The sequence below is a fragment of the Perognathus longimembris genome, chromosome 2 (genome assembly GCF_023159225.1).
Source record: "Perognathus longimembris pacificus isolate PPM17 chromosome 2, ASM2315922v1, whole genome shotgun sequence".
Taxonomy (NCBI): domain Eukaryota; kingdom Metazoa; phylum Chordata; class Mammalia; order Rodentia; family Heteromyidae; genus Perognathus; species Perognathus longimembris.
In genome coordinates this window covers 46,936,054-46,957,015 of record NC_063162.1, presented here as the reverse complement: position 1 = coordinate 46,957,015, position 20,962 = coordinate 46,936,054, and the positions used below count along the sequence as shown (strand labels likewise).

The window sequence follows — 20,962 nt, the reverse complement described above, 5'->3', positions numbered from 1 at the left end:
CTCACAGGCAACTCACCTGTTCCTACAGATTTCGTAAAGGGAAGAGAAGCACCCCAAGGCCTCAAGTCCTCACTTGAAAAAGTGCTCTTGTAAGTGTCCATGAATGGCTTGTGCTGACATTTAAGAGAAAAGCTAGTCTCCAGGCCCTTTAAAACAACTCATGGTCCACTGGACGTGGTGAAGCTTCCTTCAGCCTGAGATCACGGTTCGATCGAAGGTGCATCAGGACTCTGATTCTGCTGACCCACGTGGCTGGCATCTCGGGGCTCAGGAAGGGTGAGAGGGCTGGGGAGCTGCACAGTGGGGGGCCCATCTCCCCCACATCCCCTCCCCACCAAGCAGAGTTTTCTGGAGGCTAGGCAGGAGCCCAGCCCAGCAGCATGCAGATGTTGAGAGATAAATTTGTTCTTTAGGACAATGTTTGTTCGCTTCAATCAATGTCTGGAAATATCTGCTCTGGAATCTCAGTTTCCAGACATTGGTCAAATATTTGAATGGGGAACAGCCAGTTAATGGACTCAGGCAGAACACTTGACAGGAAGGGCTCAGGCTACAGAGCAGTGGATGGGTCCTAGAGCTAGCCTACTCTGCTCAATGCCCAGTTCTGCCACTCACAAATTCTGTGACCTTGGGTGCCTGAGCCTCAGTGTTCTTATCGATAAAATGGGGACAACACCAACAACATTGCCTTATGGGATACTGGGAGGATAGATGAAAAGGTTGGCACAGGCAGTGTTTAGACTGTACTTATTATGCACACAAGAAACTAGCTATCACTGCTCCACTGTCATTAGTGTTTAGTTTGCACTGGAGGCTCTGCCAGGGTGAATCCCGATCCACAGGAGAGTGCTGGGGCGGAAGGAAGGTGCCCCGAATGGGTGTCCCTAGCATGGGCACACCCCACGTCTTTCTTCTTGGCTGCTCCTCATATTCTGAGGACTTCCTCTCCTGACCTTCAGTGTTGCTTTTGCAGATGTCATACTGCAGTTTTGCACAATTGACTTTTGCTGCTGGTCTTTCTTGGGGTCTTTCCTGTGCTACCACTAAACTAGCATTGTGGCCAAAGGAGAAGATTTCTTTTCCTTTCCTTGAACTTCCCTCCCTCCATTCCTCCCTCCCTCTCTCCCTGCACTAACTGCTTTAAAGCACATGCTTGTTGGGAAAGATGGGGTATGTGGTTGGGGGGGCGGGGAAGGCCTGGGTGACCCTTCACAGGACAGTATTGCAAGCTGTTCATGTGGGGGGGGGACATAGTCACAGGGCACAGATCTCAAGGGTACCACAGAGGCTCCAGGGAGGCCAGGCCACCCCTGTGGCTGAGGTGTGACTGCACGGTGGTGAGTCTCCAGGCTCTGTGCAGGGGACATGGGACAGTCAGAAAGCACACAGGAGTTCCCCTGTCAACAGGTGCCCCTGTCAGGTTACATAGGTGGGGTGCGACGAGAAGGGTCTGGAGTCTATGAAGCATGAATTATGAGGATCTACAAGCTGAGGAACTCAAAGTATTGTTTCTGATCTGGCCATCAGCCAGATTCAAACCACCAGAAATAACAGATCATATTTCCTGAGTGCCTACTATGTGTCAGGCACACACTGTGTGTATGTGGAGAGCTTTCCCTGAGTTATCTATCTATCTATCTATCCATCTATCTATCTATCTATCTATCTATCTATCTATCTATCTATCTATCTATCTATCTATCTATCTATCTATCTATCTATCTATTTATGCCAGTGCTGGGGCTTGAACTCAAGGTCTGGGTCCTATCTGTCCTTTAGCTTTTTTACTCAAAGCTGGTATTCTACCACTTGAGCCACACCTCCAATTTCTGGCTTTTTGGTGTTTAATTGAAGGTAAGAGTCTCATAGACTTTCTTGCCTGGGTTGGCACTGACTCAGATTTCAGCTTTTTGAGGAGCTAGGATTACGGGTAGGAGCCATCACACCCAGATCATTTATTTCACTCTAGTGACATTATTAACATTAACATTAACATTCCCATTTTACAGATAAGGAAACGGAGGCACAGACCTTGGAGTGACCTGCTCAAGGTCATGGGACCTGGCTTTCTCTCCTTTATCTCTGTGGGGTGCCTGTCCCCCAGCAGGCACATAATAAATGCTGCTGACACAAATGCACTGGCATGTACAAAGGGGCAGATGTCAAGGCCTTTCATCCCCGGGGAAGCCATGAATCAGAGTTGCGTGGTGTGGGAGGTGGCGGATGGGCTGAGTGACTACAACTCCATCTGGTGACTTACCCTCTCTGCAGGGCACCCCGCGGGGTCCCCACTTGCCACCCCTTCTTATCCTCTCCTCCTCCAGCTAAGCCCAACTCAGAGAGAGAGAGAGAGGGAGAGAGAGAGAGAGAGAGGGAACACAGCAATGTGGGGGCTGTGGGTGACTTCAGGCTTAATATCTTTGTAACCATATTGCAAAAGGGCATGACTAAGACAGAGCCTTACGCTTAATCTTTCTCTTTTATTGCTTTTTCTCTTGTATGATTTAACCTTGCACTAGGTATCAAGCTAGATAAATAAAAACTTTTATTTCAGATTAGCCCCAGCTGGGGGCTGCCTTGAAGGCTAAGCAATCCTCTGAGGCATCCCAGGAAAAGGGAGTTGAGATCTCAGCCCCCTAGTGAGGTTGGTCTCGAGTTCAAAGTCCACCTCTCCCCTCCTGGAAGGATATTGGAGACCTTTTCTGAGGTGGGAGCTACCTGTGTGCCTCCTGCGGTGCCCACAGCCTGGGGAGCAGTCCAGCCTTCTGGACTCCCTTCCTAAATCTTCTCTCACCCATCGCTGCTCCTCACCCTACCCACTAGGAACACTGCCTGTGCTGATGCCTTTATTGCCCCTCTTCTCTACTACAGTGGGGGCTCCACATAGCTTCAGTGTGGCTTCTGCAGGTGGTCTCCAGGGCTGAGTACCGAACCTGGCACATGGTAACCACTCAATTCATATGCTCTGGTTCACTACTGAATGATCAAATGGATGGATCTTAATATTCCAGCCCCACACATAGACCCTTGGGCTTGCCTGGTGGGTGTTGGAAGCAGGAAGACCTAGAGTTGAGTCATGGAACATCACGCATGGGCCTGAGTAGGTTTCAAGCATCGTGCAATGTAGTGTCCTCCTCTGTAAGAGGGTTCTAGCCAGCCACCTTCTGGGCCCGAGGGTGAGGGTGGAAAGCCAGGTCTGTAGCCCAGGGCAAAGTCTTGCACACATTTAGAAAGAGGCAGACCAGGCTGTTCAAGCTTTACATTCATCAACAGGGAAACAGACTAACTGGTGTTTTGGCATGCTGGAGTGCCTGTTAAAAATAAGAAAAGTGATAGGACACCTAGACCAAATATGGTTGGTGGATCCCAGAAACTGCGAAGAAAGTGTGTATCCCAGGAGACTTTGTATAACATGATGCTTTAGAGAATAATATTCAAAGACAACTAGGTCCAAGCAATTTGTGCTCTGCATTCATGTGACAAGATAGCTTCCTGAAGCAAAGGAATGACAGCATGGGGGTTCAAAGGTGTGGGTGTGGGCTCTGGGGATGGGAATGGGATGGATGGGGCCACATAGGCAGACCGAAGTGCTGGCGGTGGCTTTAGTTCTCAGGGAGTTTATGGTGTGTGTAGGGGGGAGTGGTTCTTGGGTGTCCACAGCATTATTAAAGTTAAGAAGGAAATCAGAGGGGCTGGGGATATAGCCTAGTGGCAAGAGTGCCTGCCTCGGATACACGAGGCCCTAGGTTCGATTCCCAAGCACCACATATGCAGAAAACAGCCAGAAGCGGCGCTGTGGCTCAAGTGGCAGAGTGCTAGCCTTGAGTGGGAAGAAGCCAGGGACAGTGCTCAGGCCCTGAGTCCAAGGCCCAGGACTGGCAAAAAAAAAAAAAAAAAAAAAAAAGAAGGAAATCAGAGAGCCACTTGTGGACCAATGTCAATTGGAAGCCAAGAATTACACTTAAATCAAGACCTGAGGTGTGCAGAGTCAAGAAAGAACACAAAGTACATGGCGGCTAATTTTATAATCCTCTAAAGACCTCAAAGCTCTTGGAAGTCAACCCGAAGTATTATATTACAGATGAGGACAAGGAGAAAAGAGCCAAAAAAGAAGAAGAAGATGATGAAGAAGAAAACAAAAGGAAACTTGATTAGAATGTCTCCCACCCTTAACACCCGAATCAACCAGGCACTCGAACCCCCAACCCCGCTGCCAAAGCCACCTTAACCACACTTTTGCCCACGTGTGTATGTGTTGATTAGATGTAGAAAGGGAAAGACTCGGAGTGTGTCGCCTGCAGCTGTCCTCTTTTGTAGTGCTTCCTGCTCCTGGAAAGAGCATAAATCTTCCCAGGAGCCAGTGGACTCCTCAGCTTCCCAGCCACCCCAGAGCTCATTTCTTTTGCTTTATGTACTCAGCACAGTTCCTCTCACTTCTCTCTGATCTGTCCTCAACACCTCCATGGCCAGTCCACCAGTGCCCAGTCAGAGGGCAGACCTGAAGTTCGGGGGTCTCCAGACACCCACCAGACAACCCTGAGTCTGCGGCTGGGGGGCCTGCCATTCTGACTTCCAAAGAAACTCTGCTTCTCCCACGTTTCCACTCCTCAGAGGAAGGAAAATGCCAAGCAGCCCAACCACAAGGTCTTTGGTGTGTGTGGTACAGTAGACTCCCACCATAGCTGCCCCTGCCAGGGACTCATGGTCTGATTGTCCCCAGTTTTCTCCTTCCCAGCCTTCCCGTCCAAGTGCTCAATGGACTTTTCAAAGAATCTCTTCACTTGGGGGCACTGAGATAAAACCCAGAGCAAGGGAGGGGTGGGTCCTGGGAGTGTGTGTGTGTGTGTGTGTGTGTGTGTGTGTGTGTGTGTGTGTGTGTTCTAGTACTTTGCATCTATTCTTTAGTCTCTACCAGCAGTTCTCCATCTTCTTTTCATCATCCACCCCTCCCAAGTGTATTTGGACATTTGTTCCCCATTACCCCTTCCTCCATGAAATTTCAGTATTACAGATACAATGTGTATCTGTAGGTGTATCTGGTGGGTGAGATATACATAAATGAGTGAACATAAATAGACATATCAAAATATATACACACAGTTCACATAAAATAGTGATCTAGTTTTCACTCTCCCAAGTACCTTTCATACCATACCCCCCCTTCCCTTTGGGGGCTCATTTGACTCCATGACAGCACGTCCATTTCTCGCCCATTCAGAATGCAGACCAGGCAGCCCCAGTGTCGCCTGACTCTCCTCCCTGCCCACTGCCCGCCGAGCCTCTAATTCATAGGTATGGGGTGGGATGCAAACTTTTGCATTTCTAAACAACTTCCAGGAAATATTGCTAGTCCACGGACCATACATTGAGACCTGCTGTCATCATGGAAGCTGGATGTGTTCTGGAGTCTGAGAGACCAGGGTTCAAATCCCTGCCCGGCTGCTGAGCAGCTGTGACCCTTGCCCAATGGAGAGAAGCTCTCATAGCCTTGCTTTCTTTGTCTACAAATGGAGTTGTGTTCTCTGCCTCTCAGATGGCTGGGGGGTAACTTGGGTGCAGCCTGGGTCAGGCACACACCTGGTCAGTGGGGTGCCTTCCCCTCATTGGGAGAGAGGGCAGAAGGCAGCAGATGGGGAAAGAAGTGTGGCCTCTTCATCCTGGGGAGGGAACTATGGAGCAGCCTAGGTGGAAGAGACTATCTTTTGACAGCAAGAGCTCTAGGGTGGGCTCCAAATCAACACACCCCAGGAGGCCTGGCGCTTCTGACACACGAGAGAAGGAACTATCAGAACCCACCAGTGTGGAAGAGCGAGAAGTGGACATGCTGTTGTGGAGCCGAGGATTGGGACGGCCCCAGACTCTAACCACTGGGGGACAGACAGGTGCTTTCCAGGTCACTGGGCCCCCAATTACCCAGTGCATGTCTATGTCTGCTTTATTTCACTTCATGCGTTATCCTCTAAGCTCACCTATGTTGTCACAAGATTGCATTTTTCCTTTGTTCTGGTACAGGGCTTGGACTTAGGGCCTGGGCATTGTCTGTTAGCTTTTTATGCTTAAGGCTGGTGCTCTACCACTTGAGTCATACCTCTACTTCTGGCTTTTTGCTGGTTAATTGGGTATGTCTTGAGGACTTCAGATTGTGATCCTCAGATCTTGGCCTCCTGAGTAGCTAGGATTACAGAGGTGAGCCAGTGGCACTTGGTTTAGGACTGCGTTCTTTTGAGAGATTGAGTAATATTTCTGTGTTTATGTCTATGACATGGCCATGTGTTGCTTAACGACAGGAATATGTCCCAAGACATGGGTTGTTAGACTATTTTGTCACTGTTGGGACATATGGAATGCTCTTACACAGAGGATGACAGCTTCTATGTCACAGGCAGTGTGGCCCCCTGGAGAATCTTCTGTCGATGTGCAGTATGTGACTGTCACTACGTATTGCTTGATGCTATGTTTGCCTATGATGACCAGTGCTACAAGGAACCCAAGGCATTTACCTCTGTCTTCACAATGCTTAGAGAGAGATCCCATGGAACCTGGTGAATAGATTGGACTGTGAGAGGGAAAGACTCCCCAGGGGTCTCAGCCTCTGTGGAGGAAGTCATGCTTGCGAATAAAATGAAGCATGTCTCTGTCCATGAGGTGCCTAGAGGTGTCTTAATCGTGTGCCTCAGGACCAGGGGAAAAGATGGAGTGTGGTTCACTGGTAGAGAACATGCCTAGCATGTTCTAGGTCCACCACCACCACCAAAAAGAAAACTAACAACAACAACAACAACAACAAAAAACCACATTAGGCCCAGGGCTTTTCCTACCTCTTCTCCCTCTCACACCACCTGGCCCATCGGTCACTGTGACGACGCAGCCTTCCTCCCTCCTGACGCTCTGGCTGGCTCTTCTGCACTGCAGTCAGTGGAGGCCTCCACCACCCTCTCTGTGGGATGCTACTACATCCCCGCTTCAGGCATGCTATCCCCACAAACCACTAGCTCCTTACCAGCTTGTGCCTGCCTATCACGCTTCCTACTAAGGTGCAGGTGCCTCAACAGATCTGACCTCTGACCTTGGCAATGTCCTCCTACCCACATTGCTGGGCCAGGGACAGTCCATAGATTCCTTCTCACATACTACTGTGGATGTTTTCAAACACAAATGAGGGAAAGTAGAGAGAACAGTTGAAGGGACCCCTCAGGAGCTGTCAGTCCATGTCAACATCTGCCCAAGAGGGCTCTAAACATGCATTTGAGGCCAAGAATAGCCCAGTCTCCTCCTTCCATTGCTGACACTACCCACCCCATTAGTTATCTCTTCACACCATCCCAAACCGCAGGTTTCTGAGGCAGAGGTGGCACCTGGTCCCCCTAACCTCAGGACCTCAAAGCATTGTTTCTGGTCCAGAGAAGCCCCTCACCTGCTGCGGTGGATAGGAAGGGCTTGCTCTAGAACTCTCCTGACTGCTCACCTGGCTTGCTTGATCCTCACAGTGCCCCCACCAGGCTGAATGACAGTGGCTGTCATCTCCATCTCATAGAGAAGGAGCTAACAGCTGGCCAGTGGTGGGAGCTGAGACCAGGAGCCTCAGGATAGAATAGGGGCTCCACAAGCAGAACCAGCACATATGCAACGGAAAAACCTTCTAGTGGCAACAAAAAGTAAAGCAATAAGGAAATCTGGGGAAAATGTCACCATTGCCACATGTCACCAGTATAAAATGTCTTTTTTTTGTGTGGTGCAGAGATTTGAACTAAGAGACTTCCTTATGGCTACGCACCTGCCCTGCTACATCCCAACCCTCAATAAAACATTACTTTTTGTTTTTTTTTTTACCAGTCCTGAGGCTTGAACTCAGGGTCTGAGCACTGTCCCTGAGTTTCTTTTTCCTCAAGGCTAGCACTCTACCACTTGAGCCACAGCGCCACTTTTGGCTTTTTCTATATATGTGGTGCTGAGGAATTGAACCCAAGGCTTCATGTATATGAGGCGAGTATTTTACCACTAGGCCATATTCCCAGCCTCAATACAACATTACTAATGACACAGCTCACAATCCTCATTGCAAAGTATGTCTTCAAAATCACACAGGTAATATTAACAGCACGTGTCATTCAGGGCAAGCACGTATCAAGGGGTGGCAGCCATATGGGCCAGCACAGATGAAGGCTACCACCATGGGTAGTGGCCCAGAGCCTGTATCCAACATGCAGATGGGTGAGGAGGAAATGAACCAAGAGTGCCAAGACCCTTGGTTCTTCGTTTTTTTTTCCCCTTGACGATCACTAATCTTTTGTTTCATGGCCTTTTTGAGTTTCTGAAAGCAGCATCTGGCCCACGTGGGATTCTGAATCCCGTTCAAAAGATGAGGCCCATGGTGGCTAAAGACATCAAATATCTCACTTGGACACACTGCTGGGCAGTAGCAGGGAGGGACCTCAAATTTACAACTTTGGACTCCAGCTCCAGTGCTCCTTAAGGGATACACAGCTGCCCCTTGAAACAGGACTTTCTGTCTGCCCACACTGCAGCTGTACCAGTGATAGGACAGGAGCTGCTGGGCCCTGGAGGCAGTAACACCCCCTGAGTGTGTGGCAGGATGGGCCCAGGCTGAACAAGTGGATGGGGGGCCGTGCCAAGTCCTCAGTGGGAAAGAACCTTGTCATTCCTCAGTCTCAGCTTGGCCACAAGGGGCTGAGAACAAATTGATGGCAATGGAGCCATAACTTACTGCTGAAGGCCTCTTTGTTCTTGGCAAAACAGAGAAGCCATTAGTAATGGGAAAGCACTGGTGCACAGATATAAATCCCCATGCTGCAGAGCTGATAAACATCCTGGAGGGGACCGGGCTTTGGGGAGCAGGGAAGGTTAATCTCAGGCCATGGATCACTGGTGGGCAGTGTCCACCTGCATGGGTCAGGTGGGGCTCACCCATGTAAAGGAGGAGTCACTACCAACCTAGGCTGCGGAGTTTATAGATCCAGGTTACTACACCAGCAACCCTCAGGACCCTCAGTTGGCCTCAGACCCAACCACCCAAGCACTCAGTTCTTTCTTTCAATAGAAAATGGGTCCCAAGCCCTGGTAGCCTCTCAATGGGTACCCAGGGGCCACCGGAAGTAGTCAGGTGTGAAGATGCTCTTGTGCCTGCTTCAAGCTAAATGGCACCAGTCAAGCCACCTAGGACAAGGCTGGAAGCAAATGACCCTGGGGAAGTAGGTGTGTGATGTGGACAATATTCATTCTAGCAGCATCTATGTGGACCAAGGGAAGTAGAGATGAGGTCAAATCCCAGCCTGCCATCCATCTACTCTATATGTATTCACCTTCCTTCCCATCCTACTCAGTCTCACGTGGAGGCCAGCTCTTAAATTGCCCATGCAGCCTGCCAGGGGACCAGGACAGACAGGAACAGGGTCAACCCATCTGGGCAGGGAAGAAACAGAATGGCCTAGCCCAAGCTGCTCACTGTCTGAGGGCTAGAGACAAACATTACAACCAAGGGCCAGGTCCAAGGATGTCACTGGTATACCAAACATTAGCCACAGGTGCTCCACCCTCCCACACCACTTCCTGTATCCACAGCAGGCTCTACCAATTGAATTACATACTCATTCATTTCACTGGGCCTGCCCAGCTTCACAATCCTCTTCAGCAAGCCATGACCAATCAATCAAGTTGGAGCATGAGAGGGAACCCATTTGTCATCTTTCTTAAAAGCCCTCAAGGTACATCTGTACTGGCAGTTGGACTCCTATAGAGCAATGAAAAGTGCTCCAGCTTTCTAGAAGTTTCTGCCTCCTGCCCTAGCTTTTGCACACATTTCTTCTCTGTGGTTCACATGCTGGTTCTCTTTTTCTTTTCTTTCTTTCTTGGGAACTGAGTCTCCAACTCTAAACTCCAGAGCAAGGCCCAGATACCAAAGACTTGTCAATCTAGCCCTCTAGCCTCCTACACCAAGGCTTGTGTGAAACAAGAGAGTTGTAAGGTCTAGGCTTGGCAGCCAGCACCCAGCAGGAACCTATAATGGGCTAGCATCCTGGAAGACAGTATCCTGGCATCACCAAGGAAGTTTCGACATCAGCTCCCTACCCCCTTATAAGCCATCCTGAGGCAGTGATGACAGATGGAGCCCCTTCTGCACCTAGGCCAAAGTCCCAGCCCCCATAGCCATTGCCTGTAGTGCTCTCAGAAGCTCCTAGGTCCCCAGCACCAACCCCTGGCCCTGGGAGACAGTCTGCTTCCTAACTTGCAGAAGTTGTAAAAGGGCTTGGCATCAGGATCTAATCCCTGGCCCCTGACACTTAGAGAAAGCTTCAGTCCTCCGTGGGCCCCTCTCTTCCTGAAGAATGGTGTCTTTCCAAAAACTGGCTCTCCCAGAATGACACTCATTTGCTCCACAGCTACATTTAGGGTTTACTGTGCCCTGTCATGTGGTGGGACACAGAATGAAGAAAAAGTGGGGAGTGCTGGTGGAGTACAGATGCCTAAGCCTGTGTTCCTGCTGCTCACTGCCTGGCTTGGGCTGTATCTGCACTGAGTGTTGGGGTACTGTGGGCTCAGAACAAAATGACAGTCATGTAAACAGCCACAGGTCACAAGGGGCCTGTGACACCAAGTTTCCTATGATCCCCTGGGTGCTAGAAGTGTGTCCCCCCCACAACTCCCCACTGGCCTTCCCCAGAATGATGAGCTGCCAGCAGTAACAACAAGAGGAAACACTTATCAAGTAGGTCTCACACATTTATTAAGCTCTTTACTTAAAGAATGTCATCCGACTCTTAAATCACCCCAGGTAAGAACTCACTGTTCCCAATTCATGGCAAACGAAGGCACAGAGACCTAGCCAGGACAATTCTGCTTTGGGCAGTCCCTCCTCTACCTTTCTTGATTTCCACACTTTACTGTCTTTTTAGGTCTGAGGAAAAAATTCTCCAACCACGTCTCTTCTATTCCGGGGTGGGTGGTTCCAGTGGTCGGGGCATAGGGTAGACACTGGCTGGTGCCTGACGTCCTTGCCAACCATCTAGTATTCCCGATGTATCAAGCTCACCCTTCAAAGACTACTAGGCTAATCAGAGAGGCCTTGTGCAGGGTGTGGACTGGGCTGGGCTCCTAGCCCAGTACAGACACGCTGAGCTGCCATTTGTCAATTAAAAAAAATGTTTTTGGTTGGTTGTGGGACTTGAACTCAGGGCCTGGGCACTGTCCCTGATGTCTTTTGCTCAAGGCTACCACTTTGTGACAGCTCCACTTGTGGTTTTCTGGTGGTTAGTTGGACATGAAAGTCTCAGGGACTTTCCTGCCCAGACTGGCTTCCAACCAAGATCCTCAGATCTCACCCTCCTCAGTAGCTAGGATTACAGGTGTGAGCCACCGGTGCCCTGTCCATGTTTGGGTGACACAGGCCGGGAATCCCCTCACCCAGAACTGTCTCTGCAGCCAGTCACCATTCTGCTCACCCAGGGACTGTGGCGGGGGTCTGTGGGGGTGGGGTGGGGGGTGGGGATGGGGAGGGACTGAGGGGCTTCCCCCTGCAGCACTCCAGATGTGACATGAGTTCCTGACGCTGCAGAGTGTGGGAAGAGTCTGAAACCAGATCAAGTGGCAGCTCTTTTTGTTCTAAAATGATGGCAAAATTACCAGCTTTTCATCAAGTAAGGGCAGAAATGCTGGAGCATGGAAGGAGGTTACAGGGGGGTCACCCATGTCAGATCAGCACCCCAAGTGTCAAATGCTCAGACCTTGGACAGTGGCCTACATTCCTGTCCCCTAGCTGTGCCTGGAACAATCACAGTGATTTTTCCCCCCTCACTCCCTTCTTCACCCCTTGGTCCCATCCGAGCATGTTGGTGCACACCATTCCCCCAAAGTAGATACCATACATGTACACATGTACACAGACTCCCCACAGGCTCCCAGAGCCCGAGAGCCCCACGGCAGCTCTGGGGTGGGCAGGTAGGGGAGAGTGAGGCCTTCTCCTTACCTGAAACGATGGTGTAGCCAATCCCCCGGGGCCGGCCTTTATCCTGATCGATGGCAGTGATCACTCGCACAGTTGTGCCCTGAGTGGAGAAATCAGGGACTGAGGTCAGTTGTCTGGCCCCAGGTTGCTGTCTTTCTTCATAGCTGTCCTGCCCCCTCCCCTGTCGGTTCCCTCTCATCATGAAGCAGGTGCCAGTGTTCAGGCTCCAGAGACTCCCCAAGCCCTCCAACACACACCCCAGGATCCTTTGTGTGGGAGGGAGGCCCGACCTTACTAATACCACTGCTACCCATGCCCTTCCCTCAAAGGCTTCTTTCCCATGAGCTATCCACGGAGGAGCCAGCACAGAAGCAAGAGGTCTGGCCTCTGTCAGAGCCACCCAGCAGATTACTGTGTGGCCTCAGGAAGAATGCCACACCTCTCTGGCCTCAGTTTGACCCACCGTTAGTATGATTAAGAGGAGACCTTTTCAGTGGGGGTACAAACAGATGCAAACATGATGGTTAATTATTCTAAGGGTAAATCCTGAAAGCAAGCATCTCTAAGAATAACCCCAGAGGCATGGGGGCCCTATGCACCTCGTTCTACACAGCTATTGGTGTTGCACCTATCAATGGCTGCTCTGTTCTTTCCTTGCACTGCTGGCAGAGGAGAAGGGGAGGGAAGGAACTGGGGTGACCAGGATGAGGAGCTGGGGGCTACACTCCCAGGGAGTAAGAAGTCAGGGATGCTGGCATACACATTCAGAGCTGTTGTGCACATTCAGAGAACTCAGATGGGAAAATGTACAAAAAAAGTACATACATCTACCAGGAGGAACTGGCAAAGCAGTATAGAGATGGGGGTATGTAGGGTGGGTTGTGAGGCATGAGTAGGAGTTTGCCAGAGAAAGAGAATGAAAAGGAAGGCCCTCCACAAAGAAGGCACTACACAGGCAAGGGCTTGGCAGAATAAACTGGGCTAGGAAGAGATCCTGGCAGATGATGAACTCATTCAAGTATCAATTGTTGGAGTGGGTGCTTGATTGAACAAATGAGTATACACATGAAGAGGGTGAACATTGCCATCAGCTCCACTCCGAGTCACCCTTTGCCCAGGTTCACCTGTCTACCCTGTGGCCGGGCAGCAGTTTCTCTGGGGCGATAGACAGCAGATAGGCCCCCTCTGTACCCTGGGGAATGGGAATAGCTGTCCTGCCATTTGCATGTGTAATGAATGGCTCTTGTGGCCTTGAGAACCTCTCATCCAGGCACCATTTGTCAGCCTCCCTGCCTCCTCTCACACAAGTGCTCCCCGCACCCCACCCCCTTTAGTCATTCTCCCCACAGAGGAGACTCCTCTTTGACATTCGGCTCTCGGCCCTCCCCCAGCTCCTCCTGGGGAATCAGCTGGGATCCTTGGGGATCTGCCACTATGCCCCTCTCCTGGGTACGGCAGCCCTTCCATATCGCCTGGCCAGGGGTGCAGAGCCAGAACCACTCCACAGTTGCTGAGGAAAGGTGTAAACATCTGCTGGACACAGCCCAGAGGGGAGGCCTTGCAGCCAGCAGGGCCAGCCCCTTCTCTCCTCCCTTCCTTGGGGTGGGAGTTTTAACCGGATCCCATGGGGCAAAACAGCCCTCATGAAGCCATAGAAACACTAGGCCCAGAGGCACTAGCAGGGCAGAGAGATGGGAACAAGGCAGAGAGATGAGATGCCATCTTGGGGCTTGCCCACCCTCATGCCCTGTGCTCCAACAGACAGTTCTGATTCGCTCATCCCACCCTCACCACTGCCCCAGGACATGGCTCCTTTTTGCAGATGAGGGCACAGAGGTCATGAGTTAAGTGGTGTTTCAGGTCCTGCAGCAAGGCCTGAGGATGAAGCCAGGCTTCTCATTGGGCACGTTGGCTCCAACGTCTTCCTGCCCATCAAGCAGCAGGTATTGGTTAGAGGACCTGCTAGATCATACAGAACGCCATGTATGAACATCCCTGCTCCGTGCCAGGTGTGATTCCAAGCCCTTCCCGACATGCAGTTCCATTGAACTGGGACAGGGCTGCAAGCCAGAGCTGCAGTGGGCTGTAGCATCCACATGGTAGAAACTTTCCACCTGCTCTCTGGGGATCTGTCCCTTCAACCCAGAATTTCCTTCACAGAGCCTGCCCCAAGGGTCCTGGAAAACATAGCATTAGGCTCCAAGGGTCTACTAATGTCCTTATTCCAGGGGGAATCTGCCCTTTTTTTTTTTTTTTGCCAGTCCTGGGGCTTGGGAGTTGGTGCCTGAGCACTGTCCCTGGCTGTTGTTTTCTCAAGGCTAACACTCTACCTCTTGAGCCACAGCACCACTTCCGGCTTTTTCTGTTTATGTGGTACTGAGGAATGGAATCCAGGGCTTCGTGCATGCTAGGTAAGCACTCTAGCACTAAGCCATGTTCCCAGCCCGGGGACCTGTCCATTTTAGGCTTACTCCTCACAGGAGTGGCCTGAGCCTGTCCCCAGCAGGAGATCCCGAGGGCAATGCTGGATGGACACAGAGACAGATCCCTCTGGGGCAGCTCCATCCTGCCAGGGTATCATCGTGCCATGCATGAGGCTCCTGGGGTTGTTCCTGGGGCACGGAAGTAGAACAGGTCTGCCAAATTAACAAGTTCCAGAGCCCAGCAAGTAAGGGGCCACTGCGTGTCCACCCCAGGGCAGGCCAGGCACAGCACGGCCTTGGACATCAAGCCTTAGGGAAGAGAATGAGACAGTAGTCCTGGCCTTCAAGAACTTAATGGGCCCTCACCTTCAGAGGCCTGAGATATCTCTCCCGTGGGCAGTCCTGCCTGAGTGGCCAGGGTCTTCTTGCCAGGAGGGCAGGCAGCCCACGTCCCAGCAGGAGTGGCACCCGAGATTCCACTGTGCCAGACGCCTAGCAAGGTTTGGGGTTTCATCTCTTTTTGGGTAAATAAATCCACTTTTAATAAAACCCTGAGCTTTTAATACAAGTGCAGACAGAAAGACTGGAAATGTTATGAGAAGGAATTAGCAGGGAGGCATGGGGGCTCCCGGGAGCCCATGGCTCTTGTTTCCCAGTCTCAGTGATTATATTTTCAATATATTGCAACTTATTTCCAAAGATGAATGAGTGAGAGAGTACAGCCTTGCCTGACCCAGAGCCAGGCCTCTATGGGGGGAGGGTGCACCTCGCTCCTTGGGGAGAGAAGCTAGTGGGGCTTGGCCAGGAGGGAGGGGGTGGAGACAGCACAGCTGGAGGGTTGGGGACAAGCCCAACTTAAGAAGGGCTTTCATCCCTCACAGGAACCCATGGGGCAGGGTTGGGGTGGGGGGGAGGGGGAAGAAGCCTCCAAGAATATAAGTGAGGCTTTCCCCAGACAGGCATCGGGCATGCTGCTGAAGGGTTCTAACTCCTTATAAGGAGAGGAGGAACCCAGGAAGATGGTTGAAGGTTCAAGTCTGGTGCCAGAGTGCCTGCATTGGAATACTCCTTAAGTTTTAGCTTCTGGCTGCCTTGTTTTCTTATCTGTAAAATAGGTCTCACTAACTTTGGCTGAGCTGGCCACTCCCATGCCTCCATCCTCTAAGCACCTGGGATGAGAGAAGTATACAACCATACCCGACAAAGTTGGGACTTTTCTTTCGAGAAGGTACCAAGGTATGATGGCTCAAACCTATAAGCCTTGGGAGGTAGGGATTAGGGAATGGTTGTCTGAGGCCAACCTAATCACCAAAGTTCAAGAGACTCCATCTCAACCCACAGCTGGGTGTGGTGGCAAGCACCTGCTATGCCAGCTATGGGGGAAGCACATGGCTTGGTGTAGCAGTGCATACCTATCAACCCCAGTGACACAGGGGAGCATAAGTAGGAGGCTGGAAGCCCAGGCTGGTCCAGGCATAAAGCTAGAGCCTTCCTTGGAAAAGGGGCTGGATGCATGGCTCAAGTGGTAGAGTGCCTTCCCGGTAAGTCCAAAGCCCTGAATTCAAACCCTAGCACTACAAAGACCATATTTATCCCTTCTATGGTCAGTCTCCTTTCAAGCCCTCAGCAACAGAGTGGCTGCTACAGGGCCAGGTTGAGCTATGCCCATTCTCTGGGACCACGGCCCAGCTCGTTCCTCACCAGCTCAGCCGGGATGTCTGCCCCCCACTCCCGCCTCCATTTCCACAGAGGGGATTAAGAACTTTGAAAGGTGATGTGCAGTTGGCTTGGGAAGTGGGAGGCACCTGGGTGGAGGGGGCTGGCGGGCAGGGGTGACGGGGACTTCCGACAAGAGCTGCCACAGCAGATTCTGAGGCAGAAAATCCTATTTCTCAGTCCTTAATTCCAGTCAATTCCAGTCAAAGGGCTGATAGGCATCGGCTAGCAGTAATTTGTGCAGTTTATCCGCTCTGTCCCCTTCTATCGGCCCTTCACTGACGGGCAGGCCGACATGCTGTTGCTCGAGTGAGGAAATTAAAATTTGATGCAATAATCCCAAATAAGAAGGATTTTATTAGGTAATATATACACTTTAGATGAGGCAGGCTAGCCTGATAACACTGATAGAGGAGACATACATGCTGGGAGCGACAGATAAAGAGGGGGAGCAGGGAGAGAGGGGAAGGGGCTGGACAGAGGCCCGTTTGGAGCAGCAGAGGCAAGGCCTGGAGTAGAGAATGCCTAGATCCTCCAGCCTGGGGTGTCTGAACAGGCTGTGATGTATCTCAGCTCCAGCCTGGCCAAGGAGTGATTGCATTACATCAGCGCTCCATACTATTTAAGGGCATGGGGACCTCGATCAAGGCACTGAAACCGATGAGAAAGCTGGAGAAACCAGGCCTGGGCTATGTGGAAACTGACTTGTAGGAGAAATGTTTGTTGGGGGGAGGAAGAGGTGCAATCCAGGAGAGTCCTTTCAAGTGTGGAGCCAGGAGAGGTGAAGGCATGTGGGCATGGAGCAGGATCTTTGCGGCTGTTGGGGGAACCCAGCCAGCACCCAGGTGAAACTAAATCTGCATTGTCTGTCTCTCCCGTCCTGGTTATAGACTCAAACCTGCTCCTCCCAGGATGGGGACCCAGAAGCTCCCCCAGCATTGACTTTGTGGGGGCAAATGGCTAACCTGGAAAGTCAAAGAGAATTGAGACCGATGCCAGGATACAGGGTAAGGAGCAGGTCTAAGGTGGGTGGGCACCTGGTATGTTCCATGGAATCATCCAGAAGGAAGAGGGTGTGGCTTAGTACCAGGCCCTGCACACACAGGGAGCTGAATAAATGACTGACGAATGAGGATGAGAATGAGGCATGGGATGAATGATGGACCCTCGGAAATCTATAGATCTGAAATGATCTGAAAAAACTCATGGTACTTTAAGGCAATGTTGATCTGTCAGATGGAAGGGGGCTAGAAAAAGACATGTTGAAAGGTCTCAGAGAAAGCTCACACCAAGGACACAGTCTAGCACTGTGTTACACAGACAGGAAGCTGCCGCTGGGAGGCCCAGTCCAACACAAATACCCTTATAATGAGCCAAAGACCCAGTCAGGAGCCACTGTGGTTTGATGTCTGCCAGAGGCTAGCACTGGCCTTATGATTTGCATGCTTATTCCCAACCTTGAAGACCCCGAGGTAAGAGAGGCCCTGCCATAGACATCATTAGCCCCATTTTCCCAGTGAGAAAGTGGTCGGGAGTTCATGGTGGGGTGGGAGAGTGAATGGTACTATAAGAACTTCTCAGAGTTTCCTCCAGTGACCTAGCTGCCACCATGTCCCACATGCCTGTCAAGTTGGCTTGGGGATCTTTTCCACCTTCTACCGTGGGCATGATGCCCTGGGAGACCCACAGGAAGCCTGAAGTGATGTACCAGAGACAAGAGCTCAAGGTGACTTGGTACCTACATGAACAGTACAGGTGAGAGTGTAATTAAGTGGTAAATTATGCAGCATAGAGGTCCATTGTGCCGGAGTGGAAGGAGCAGGACATTCATCTCTGGGACCCAAGGAGTAGAAGTTAGGTAAGAAAGGTGGTGAGTGATCTGGGAACTCATTGATGGACAGGTGGACTCTGGGTTGGTACAACAGCAAATGCCAGGGTGGTACTGGTGTCGGGATGGTAAAAATGCTAGTCTGACCAGACTGCATGTTCAATTCAACATTGAGCCATTCCACAGAGGCTTTCTGAGTGGTCCACTATAGCACCCCGTCCCTCCACTGGACCACACGTCCAGGTGAGCAGGCCAGCAGAGGCTGGGTGAGATGCCCAAGAGCCCTAAAATCTCACAGGGAGAAGTTCAGGAGCCAGGGACAGAGGTTAGGCCCCTCCTTGTCTGAAAAATAATAGCCAGATCTGACCCAAGCCTGAGATGTGGGTTTGGCAAAGCTGGGGTGAGGTGCTGAAAGGAAGCAGTATGGGGCAGTGCTGGGACACGGAGTGGGCTGAGCAAGGGCAGCCCTAGTGGAAAGCTGTCATTTCTACTCAGCCCAGAATGCCAAGAAAGAGGCCAGGAGTGGTGGGCGAAGCCTCGAGTCTCCCTCTATTCTCCTCCCCTCTATTCTTAAAGCAGCTTCACACACGTGGGGTAGAGGATAGAAACATCTTGCTTGTGAGACCCTCCACTCTACAGCTAACCCCAGAAAGAAGTGGGCAAATGCAGGCCCCACCTGGGGAGTCAAGAATGCCCAAGTTAGAACCGCCATGGTGTTCACACAGGGGCGGCTTCCCTGGTCTCTGCTGGCCTAGGCTCGTAGTCTGCACCCAGCAGAGGAAAGTCTACCTCTTGATTTGCTCAATGCCATGAGCTGTGCAGGTGGCAGCTGGAACCCTGAATATCTCCAGCCTCAGGTGGAGGCCCCACTTTGTTCTCAGAGCTGAGTCTTGGCTCTGAACATACCCAAGTCCCCTCAAAAGATGACGCATACTTTTCTTTCCACAGATGCTGCTCCCCAAGCTGTATGTCTTGGGGTTGCTTCTGGAGGGGGTACCCTGCTCTCAATCACCAGGCTATAGCAGCCATACCACTCAAGTGCAAACGTACAAAAGCCACTTGATGTCTGTCCTTGACAGCCAGGCCTAAGGATAGATAATGGTGTTTTGTTCTCTAAGACCCTCCCTTCTAGTCACAACTGATTGGGCCAGAGGTGGACATATGGCCCTAGAGGAGCCAATCAACAGGCTGGCTGGCATCTGATCACTTGTAAAATGGCACAAAATCAAGAGTTCCCCCTTGTCAAACCTTGAACTTGGAAAATGCAAAGACTGGGAAGGTAGATGGCAAGATGGCAAACTATGTAACTGTGGTTGGTGCCAACAATGGCACAAGAGCATGGGTGACCTTGTGGATGCTTGTTGGAGCCTGCATCCACATCTAATCTCCAGCATGGGCTGTAGCTCCTATGGACACCACCATCAGTCCCCCTAACATGCCCTAGCCAAACTTAGTTTTTGCCACTCAGAGTCCTCTGGAGATGATGAAGGGCAGGTGTAGAGAGCTGTATGGGGTTTCCAATGCCACCATGGGAGAAGGGCAGGGCATGGTCAGGAGGACCCCCATCCTGCCCCAGGGCCCAAGGGTCTTACCGGAGGAGAATGCTCATAGATGTTGGTACTATATGGCAGGTTGATAAAGATGGGGTCCATGTCCTGGATATCAGTGATGATGATGGCCAAGTTAGCCAGGGTAGAAAGAGGTCTGGTCTTGTCTTGATCCTTAGAGGACAGAGAGAGCACACAGCCTTGGGTTACATGATGCCGTGGATGCACATGCATATGTACATACACACACACACACACACACACTCACATGTACTGCTGTAGGGGAGGGCTTTGCATGAGTTAACTCCCAAGTACTAAGTGCGGTCTCTGAGCCAGGCAGTAACATATAAACAGGGCCTTCAATGCTTGTGATTCCAAAAGAAGGCCAGGGTAGAGACAGATCTCCCGGCCCCAACCTGGTTGTTCTGCCTGTGGGGTGGCTGGCATCCCTGGCTTGGGGTGGAGATGCTGTCTTCAGCCCCATCACTCGTATTCCTCCAAGGCCACTCTTCCTCCCTCCCCACCCAGGATGCAGGACACTGACTGGGATGGTGACTCTCCTTTGGCCCCACAGGTGTTTCCTCTGGGACCCATATCCCTTGCTCTGAGCTCTGCTGGTCAAGGGACTTTTTCAGTCAAACCAGCGGGAAGTGTTCCTGGCCGGTGACATCTGGGGATCCCCAGGAAGGAGCCCTAAGCAGGCAGTCCCCTTGTGGCCAAGTAGGCAATAGCAAACCATCATAATTACTTGGAAATTCAGTCTTGTAAAACCCACTGGGGCCCAGCAGCCTGTGTAACGGACCCTACAAGCACAGCCGAGGATGATAAACTAAGTAACCAGTGCTGTGGGGTGACAACAGCCCGCAGCAACACAACAGTGATGGAGTCAGGTCCTACACCAGGCACCCTGTGAGGCACAGCATGCTCTCATGTGGTTATTTTGTTTATCATTCAGATGAGTTAACAGAGACTTGGAGAGGGTCAGTGGTTTTCCAGAGTCACACAGCATAGCATAGGCAGGACTCAAACTCAGGTTGTTTTACACAAAAACCTGCCCTCAACTGTCTTGATCTGGGTCTCTGACATCATTTCAGTCTCCATCTTGCTGGGGATAGTGATCAGTAAGTTCTTGCCCCTCCTAGAACCTGAATGTTCCTCTTGAACAGTCAAACATTCAGTCAAATGAATGACCTGGATGGTCCTTGGGCTTGCAATTAGTCTGGCCTGGGATTAGAGGCACAACTCAACAGTCGCCAGATTATGCTTGCTTTGGTTTGTCTCAGGTGATATGTACAGTGCAGGGTCCCTCCCATGGTACAAGAAGCCTGGTGCTTGCTCCTGCCCTCTAGAGAGAACCCTGAAGAGCCTGGGAGGGAAGGGCAGGAGGAAGGGCAACCTTCTCCTCATCGTCCTTCAGGGTCCTCAGCATAGCAAAGAAGGGGTGGGAGGGTGTGCCCAAGGGAAGAGAAAATCTGGAAGTGGAAGGAGC

The 20,962-nt window shown here is 51.2% G+C and overlaps 1 protein-coding gene across 4 annotated transcripts in view; it reads right to left on the bottom strand.

Moving 5' to 3' along the window:
* The window catches only part of Cdh23 (cadherin related 23), a 360,605-nt gene that overhangs the window by 204,051 nt on the left and 135,592 nt on the right, over positions 1–20,962 (bottom strand). For all 4 annotated transcript variants that reach the window (XM_048338969.1, XM_048338966.1, XM_048338967.1 and 1 more), the window contains exons 8-9: positions 19,519–19,647; positions 11,981–12,059 (exon numbers count right to left, since the gene is read on the bottom strand). In XM_048338969.1, coding sequence (XP_048194926.1) covers positions 11,981–12,059; positions 19,519–19,647 — 208 coding nt within the window. The remainder of the gene's footprint in view (positions 1–11,980; positions 12,060–19,518; positions 19,648–20,962) is intronic.